At 56.0% G+C, this 7,643-nt stretch overlaps 1 protein-coding gene across 3 annotated transcripts; it reads left to right on the top strand.

Annotated features, from left to right (window-relative positions):
- The first annotated feature begins 1,263 nt into the window (after positions 1–1,263).
- Positions 1,264–7,643, top strand: ORMDL3 (ORMDL sphingolipid biosynthesis regulator 3). Of its 3 annotated transcripts, none has more exons than XM_024743538.1 (4): positions 1,264–1,403; positions 5,378–5,577; positions 6,293–6,444; positions 6,872–7,613. In XM_024743538.1, exons 2-4 carry the CDS (start codon positions 5,404–5,406, stop codon positions 7,005–7,007), a joined length of 462 nt encoding a protein of 153 aa, XP_024599306.1. In that variant the 5' UTR covers positions 1,264–1,403; positions 5,378–5,403; the 3' UTR covers positions 7,008–7,613. The 3 variants fall into 3 exon arrangements, with proteins under 3 accessions (XP_024599306.1, XP_024599297.1, XP_024599313.1); XM_024743529.1 differs by lacking the exon at positions 1,264–1,403 and adding an exon at positions 2,175–2,289 and having other exon boundaries at positions 6,872–7,643; XM_024743545.1 differs by lacking the exon at positions 1,264–1,403 and adding an exon at positions 2,194–2,289 and having other exon boundaries at positions 5,383–5,577.

Genomic DNA, 7,643 nt, shown 5'->3' on the forward strand with positions numbered 1-7,643 from the left:
TGAACAATCGTTCAGCCTCTTGGCACAGATCGCCAAGTGTTTGTCCAAGGGGTTATGCATCCCCAGCACCACACAAGAGTGCTGTCACTCATTCTAAGTACTTAGGCCTATTCAAGGCTGAAGGATGTTTGGTGAAGACATGATAATTAAGAAGGCAGAGAGCTAGAGGAGAAAGATGATGACAGGGACTCAGGCTAAATCAAACAGAAAGTGATCTACAATTTACCACAAACCTAGAGTGAGTCAGTACTCTGTTCATTCCTGTTGTGAAAAATAAAAAACAACAAACCCTTGATAACAGGAGCTATTAATAGGGCATGGCATGTCCAATAATCTTTCTGTTAAGACTATGCATTAGTCAGACCCTTATTTGAGACATGGATCCAGTCTGGGTCACTGAACTTCACAGAGAGTGAGGAAACTGGCAAAGATCAGAGAGCTTGATCAACTTCGGGGAAGACGGAAGAATCCCAGAGAAAAGTCGAAGGAGACAAGTAGGCTCACTTTGGGAAAAATAAGAGACTTTTTTTTTTTTTTTTTTGCTGTACGCGGGCCTCACTATTGTGGCCTCTGCCGTTGCGGAGCACAGGCTCTGGACACGCAGGCTCAGCGGCCATGGCTCACAGGCCCAGCCGCTCCGTGGCATGTGGGATCTTCCCGGACCGGGGCACAAACCCGTGTCCCCTACATCGGCAGGCAAACTCTCAACCACTGCGCCACCAGGGAAGCCCAAGAGATTTTTTTTTTTGCCTCAATACCGGGGAGGCTTCTAAGGAAAGGACAACTCAGTTTTTGCTTATTTCTTCACAAGGCTGACTGTAAGGAAAGGGGCCTCTCCCTACCAGTAGGAACTTCTGTAAGACACAGCAAAAATTTTTCAGACTCTGGGGTGACCATTTAGGTCTTGGGCTGAGTGCTCTTGGGCTACTGGCCCTGGAAATATTCGAGAAGCTGCCTGTTCTGCTCTGAGTGGTTCAGATACCCACCTGCTTTGTGCCCACTAGGTGCCTCTGGGGGCCCCACTCCTGCTTTGTGACAGCTGTTCCCTGGAAGCTCCCTTGGGGAGGGGTGGGTGAGGTCACAGAGGAGTGCTCCCCAGGTTCGCTGGGCCAGCATTCTCCTTTTTGTCCTCTCACCTTCAGTGTGTGTTTACAGCCAGTCAGATTGGCGTGTCATGACATCACCTGACCCGCTGCTATTCCAGCCCTGTTGTGCATAGAGTGGACTTAGAACCTGGGTCGGGGGATTGGAAACTCCTCAAACAAGGCACTTTTGGTGACACGGAGAGTGGGAGTGACCCAGGAGACCTCAAGAGTCGTTTAGTTCAACCTCCTACAGCAACAGCTTCCTACCACGCAACAGTTGCTATACATACATTCTTCTGAATTCCCACAACCTCGGAGGTAGGTTTTCACAGGTATGGAATTGGAGATTAAGACAAGTTATTTGCCCAGGGTGACACTGCTGGTGAAGCAGTGCCTGCTAAGTCTACCTGACAGGAAAATCTGTGCCCTTGCCTTTAGAGCCTGCAGAGGTGAAAAGTGCAGATCCGAGAGCCTCCCACCCAAAGCCAAACAGCTGACCAGGGGCTGGACTCAGGGTCTTGGCTATTCATCAGGTCGCCTTCCCAAGTCCTCTTCCAACTTCTAATGTGGGGAGGCCGAGGATGTGACCTGGCCCAGGCCAGCCTGGGTCAGATGTAACTGAGGAGCAGACAGGCTGTGGACTGCATTCTCTGCCCTCCAGACTCTCATCCTAAGCAACGTTGTGAAAAACCCGCTTCCAGGAGGGCCCAGCACCGGCTGAACCAGTCGATTTCTGGAGGGCCAGGGCAGAGGCAGCGAGGTGTAGATGAAAAACTCTGACTTGAGGTCATTATTTCTGGGGGGGACCCAGCCGGGGGCTGTGGCAAGCTACTTAAAACTCCAAGTTTCCTCGCCAGCAAAACCGGCAAGAGTAAACCCCACAAGCAGCGCGCAGACGCCGAAACAGGCATTGCTATGCGCCAAAGCGATACCATCTGATCTTTGTTTCTCTTGCTATTGAAAGCTCCGTGCGGCCCCAGCGAGGCCTGGGCTGGAGCAGGGGTTAAAAAAAAAAACTACAACTCCCAGGAGGCGGCGGGCGGGCCGGCGCTGGGCGGTGACGTAATGGGGGCCGGCGCGGTTCGCTGATTCGGCCGGAGCTGCCAGCGGGGTGGCTGCCGCCGCGGCTTATTACAGCTGCTGGAGCAGCAGCGGCCCTCGCCCCCGGGCACCCCTCCCGGGCCTCGAGCTCCGGCCGCGCACGGTGAGTTCGGACGGGCGGCTTCGGAGTGGCCAAACCGGGAACCTCCTGGGGCTAGAGGCGGGACGGGAAAGGAGGTGGGGGCTGCTGGGGAGGCGCCCGTGGCTGGAGGGGACAGGGAGAGGGTGAGAGGGGTGGGGGTGGGGCTCCGGACCGGGCCAGGCTCCGAGTGCAAGGTCCCAGGCTGGGGAACGGAGCGGAGGCTCCCCACTTCGGCTTGAAATCCCACTCAGAAAACCCCAACAATAGTGAAAACTCCGCCTCCTCGCTTCACCCTCTCCCCGTGCTAGTGTGGGTTCCCTCCTGTACTCGCCGGTTTTCCATTCCCACCGCCACCCCGAGTCCGGGAGGCAGAGCCGGAGCTGCGAGGTGAACGACTGTGGCCCTGCGGGTTGCGGGCTGGGCGGAATGAAAATGGTATTGTGGCGTGCTGCCAGGGACTCCCCGTTGGGGTCCAGGTTGCAGGCTTTGTGCTCCTCAACCCAGAAGGCGAAAGATTTGCTGCCCTTACTTGGGGGAGAGATTAGGAAGCGCTCACCTGGCTGCTGGCACTGTGGCCTCGGCTTAGGTGTCTGACAGACTGGCTAGGCAGAGATATTTGTATGCGGAGCCAGAGGGGAAGGGAGGGAATTAGTAGGAAAGAGTTACCAGCAAGAAAGTAGTTAACAGAACAAAGTTGCTGCAGGCTCTGGTTTGAGGCAGGTTGTGAAACCACATCAGGGACTGACACAGGCAGCCACCTGCCAGCTGCCAGCGGTGGCAGCAGAACTTTTCAGGCTCAGCGGCTGTGCGCCTACTCTATCTCCAACAGCTTCTTCTCTCCATTTCTCCCCTTCTGGGCCAGGGGCAGTTGGTTATTTCACTAGCAGTGGTGATATGTACCCTTAGTCACACAAAAGTCTCAAGAGTGCTTCTTGCTTCTGGTCTTTTTCTTAGTTTATTGACCTCTTCTGTTTTTTTCTTTTTTGGGGGGGGCCTCTTTTGGGGGGGTGGGCTCCTGAGATGTTTTGTTCTCAGGGCACTTAGTGTTCAGGTTTCAGGAAGAAGCTTCCCAGGGTGTCATTTAAGTCATAGGTCTGGGCCCCTCCTAGACTCATCAGGCTTCGTTGGATGCCCTGATACAGCCAGAAAGGAGTGTAGGATGATCTGGAACTCAGCAAGGCTCTTAGCACTCCTGGACAAAACACTAGGGAGGGCTAGAGGTCTAGCTACTGCTACACCCTTGAGGGTCTAGGTTAGGGAGAAGTGGGGAGGGGTTAGCAGTTTCTGGTCAACTTGGGGAATTCTTTCTCTCTCCTTCGTCAGTAATGAAGTTCTTCAGAGCCCTCACTTCCTAGCCAAGTCTCCCCGACCACCCTGTCCACCAGGTGGAGGCTTTTGTGCAGTAGGTGTCCCAGGAGCTCTGTTAGGGTAACTGAAGCCCTAAGGCCCTGGGAAGGTAAACACCTGAGCCACTCCTGGTTTTCTAGTTCCTTGGGTTTCTCTTAGGTCCAGTGATCCAGCCTAATGGGTTGAGCTGGTGGGCCCCAGGAGCATCGCTACTTTTGGATGCACCCTGGGCCATCTCGTGTGTTTGTATGTTGGGAAAGTGTGTTGTGGGTCACATTTCCCCTGAGGTCTTTAAGCTTGGAGCCATCTGAAAGGAGGAAACTTGTTCCCATTATCCTGGAAGTAGGGAACTGATTCTTGAGAATCGGCTCCTTTGCAGACTCTGTGATCCTAGCCAGAGATAGAGGGCAACCGATTCTGAGGGGGTTTGTTGCAGCAGGGTGAGGGAGGTGACCTTCTGGGCACTTCCAGGATGCCCTCATCTGTATCCCCAGGAAAGATGGGGCTGTTATCATGGTGATGACCTTAGGGTCTTTATCAGGCAGGATCTTCCCTCAGCTAGGGAGGAGAGCCAGTACAAAGGTGCCATCTGTCCCCACCTCCTGCTGGTCACAGGGCCCTCAGGGATCTGGGGACAGCTCAGCTCTGGACATGGGGCTGCTCGTTCCCCTCCTTACCTGCATCCAGGAATGCAGCTGGGCTGCATTGTTTCATGAGCATCAAGGGCAGCCCTCCTGGTTCCTCCTGCTGCAGGGCTTCTGCCCTTAGAGCTGGGCAGGGGAAGGCATGGTGCTAACTTACACCTGGAAACAGGTGCTGGGAAAGGAGGCCCAGGTGACGATGGGTGGGCAGAGAGAAAAGGGGGGGGGGTAGGAGAGAGGCCACAGGTGTGGTTTTGTATCCCTGGGAGAGGTATGTTGATGTGGGCTCCAGCCACCCGTGGGAGCTGTAGATGTTGGCTATGTTCTCTATCCTTGCCTCTCCTCTGGTGGGGAAAAGGGCCCTGGTAGTTTGGCAGCAAAATGGGTGGCATCACGAGGGTTAGCCTGAGTGGCTGCCAAATGGATAAAACATCTGGATGGGTTGTTTTGTGTCACCAAGAAGGCAGCTTCCAGGTCTGGGCAAAGTTTGTCTCTAGTCTGTTTTCTCTTTTCTTCCCTTTCCCTCTCTTTCTACCCTGCCAGTCATACCCAGGATTGGAGAATTAGGGGAGATGGGTAGAAGCAATGACCCCCAAACATTTTATCCACTACTGACTGTTCTCATCTCCTTTTATTCCTTGTAACGGGAGGGCGGGGGGCTCAGGGGTGGAGGTGTCTTATATCAGACCCTCAGCAAGACGGAGTCCAGCAGGGGTTATGCTGAGTGATTCTTAGGGCACAGGCCTCTTCTCCCCTCCCCTGGGCTTCGTGGGAAGAGGACCCTCTGGAGGGTGAGATTGCGGGATGGGCAGTGGTTTCTTTACTCTGGGGCTCCATGCCTCTTGGTGACCTATCCACCCAGGCAGTCCCAGTGCCTGGAAGGGCACTGTCCTGATTGGACTGTGTGTGGAGCAGCCTGGCGTTTATCCCAGCCCAGCAGTGAGAAATGAATAGAGTTAAGTCTGCATGGACTTTCTCTGGCCTTCTCGCTTGAGAATCAGAATGGTAGACCTGCTTGGAGTTCTTGGGGACAGCAGAGCCTCCTTCCCTGCAGGATTTGGAGGGTGTGAGAGGGCAGGGAAAGTGGTGTGACCTGTCTTACCTGTGCTGCTTGTTTGCAGAACAGTGGCAGGAGAGGGGCAGCAGGATGAATGTGGGAACAGCACACAGCGAGGTGAACCCCAACACGCGGGTGATGAACAGCCGCGGCATCTGGCTCTCCTACGTGCTGGCCATCGGGCTCCTCCACGTCGTGCTGCTCAGCATTCCCTTTGTGAGCGTCCCCGTCGTCTGGACCCTCACCAACCTCATCCACAACATGGTGAGGACCTGTTGCTGCCTGCCTTTGGTGGGGCTGGGGAGGATGGGAGCCCGCCAGACGTGGGCCAGACGTCAGGGTGACGTGCTGACGGCACGTGTCACCAGAGCCCAGACGCCCACCCTCTTCTTTCTGCCCCACTCCTCTTTATTGGAATAAAATCTGCAGATATGTCCACTCTTCTAGGATGTGGTGACTTGTGGACCTGGAAGATGGGCCACGGAGAGCTGAACTAAGGGCCCTAAAGAGTCCAGGGGACCCAGGTCCTAGTCTGGGGCAGAAATGCCTCTTTCCCGAGTTAGGATCTCAGAGCATCTTTTCCTCTTGCCCCTCTCTGCTCCCTCGCTACCTGCTTGCTCCCTGGTATCCTTTTGGTGGGCAAGCAGGGGCCTCGTTCCTTCTCATCTGCTTGCCCCCTGCCAGCTGGCAGGCACAGGGAGCCTAGCCCTGGGCTGGAGGGGTGGCATCTCCATGCTGGTTCTGTGGCTGACACCTCCCCGGGAGTTCTCCTCATGCCAGGCTTGCCCTCTCATCTGGTGGGTCCCCTTATTTTCTGGCCAGGCTCCCAGCTCCTCCCACCTGACCTCCAGCCCGCATCCCCCTGCCCAGCGGAGGGGGTTCCAGATCACCAGGAGCCCACGTCTGTGACTGGGGCGGAGGAGCTGAGCTGGAGGGCCTTTGGCCTTTTGCATCCTCTAACAAAGGCCCCTCCCTCCAGGGCATGTACATCTTCCTGCACACGGTGAAGGGGACCCCCTTTGAGACCCCAGACCAGGGCAAGGCGAGGCTGCTAACCCACTGGGAGCAGATGGACTATGGAGTCCAGTTCACGGCATCTCGGAAATTCCTGACCATCACACCCATCGTGCTGTGAGTGCCTTAGGGAGAGGGGGACGCCAGCAGGAAGGCCAAGGCCTGGGGGACCCTGGGGCCCTGCAAGGCTTAAACCCCTCGCCAGTTGTGGCTCTTGGCATAGGAATGAGCAAAGGAAGGAAGGTTGGGGTGTGCCTGGGTCTCACACTGGGCTCAGGTTGTGCCTCCCTGGTCCTGTCTTTCCTCGGTTGGGGCTTTCTTCCTGCCAGTGAGTTTGGCCCATGGGCTTGGGGTAGAGCAAGGGGACTGGGTCAGCAGGGGCTTCTTCAGCTGCGCGGATCTTGCCACCCTACTTCTGTTCTGGGGGGGGGTCTTTCCCATAACTCCTTGGCTGTCAGGAATCTGCCTCCCCCGACCAGGGAGTGAGGGAGAAAGGCATCTTCCAAACAGCGTCTTATACCTGCCCCCAACCTTCCCCACCCAGGTACTTCCTCACCAGCTTCTACACCAAGTACGACCAGATCCATTTCATCCTCAACACTGTGTCCTTGATGAGCGTGCTCATCCCCAAGCTGCCGCAGCTCCATGGAGTCCGGATTTTTGGAATCAATAAGTACTGAGGGTGCAGCCCCTTCCCCTGCGTGGGATGGCAGGGGAGGGGTAGAAGCCTGTGCTGTGACGCTGAAGACAGAAGGAGCCGCCGGGTACCTCCGGAGCTGGGGGTTGAGCCTCTGGGCCCTAGTTTCCCCCTCACTTCCCACAGTAGCAGACTTGAAGTAGTTTGGGGTGGGCCCCCCCCTCCGGGGCTCTGACCCCTCCTGATTCTTTTGATCTTTTCCTTTTGCCTCATGGGGGTGCTCCTGGAATGGGCTGGGCTCCTGGGCTGAACACAGACCTATGAGGTTGGGACAAGAGGCCAGGGAAGCCCCCTGCTCGCTTGCGCATCCTTGACCTGCTAAAGCACTTTAACCCCCGTGAGCAGGGCAGAGGGAACGGTACAGCTTCTAGTTTGTTTCACTTTAATTCTTGAGTCTTTAGGATGACGCTTAGCGTGTGCTTACACACACGAAACAGTTGTGTGAGAGTGCCTCGTCCCTCTGGGTAGAGAATTGTCTAATTCAAGTCAGACAGCTCCCGTGCAGCGCCCCCCGGGGTACTAGGTGCGGGTGGGGAGGGTAAGGAGATGTTGGGGGACGGGGCTGAGTGTGCATGGCCTGGTCCCAGAGGTGGGGGGCCAGGGCTGCAGCCTTCTGGCC

This window comes from Neophocaena asiaeorientalis, unplaced genomic scaffold (genome assembly GCF_003031525.2).
Source record: "Neophocaena asiaeorientalis asiaeorientalis breed wild unplaced genomic scaffold, Neophocaena_asiaeorientalis_V1.1 scaffold1, whole genome shotgun sequence".
Classification (NCBI taxonomy): Eukaryota; Metazoa; Chordata; class Mammalia; order Artiodactyla; family Phocoenidae; genus Neophocaena; species Neophocaena asiaeorientalis.

Coding starts and splice junctions, on each gene's coding strand:
- ORMDL3 (XM_024743538.1), top strand. CDS start 5,404: ATGAATGTGGGAACAGCACACAGCGAGGTGAACCCCAACACGCGGGTG. Junction 5,578..6,292: donor CCAACCTCATCCACAACATG/GTGAGGACCTGT, acceptor CCCTCCCTCCAG/GGCATGTACATCTTCCTGCA. Junction 6,445..6,871: donor ACCATCACACCCATCGTGCT/GTGAGTGCCTTA, acceptor TTCCCCACCCAG/GTACTTCCTCACCAGCTTCT.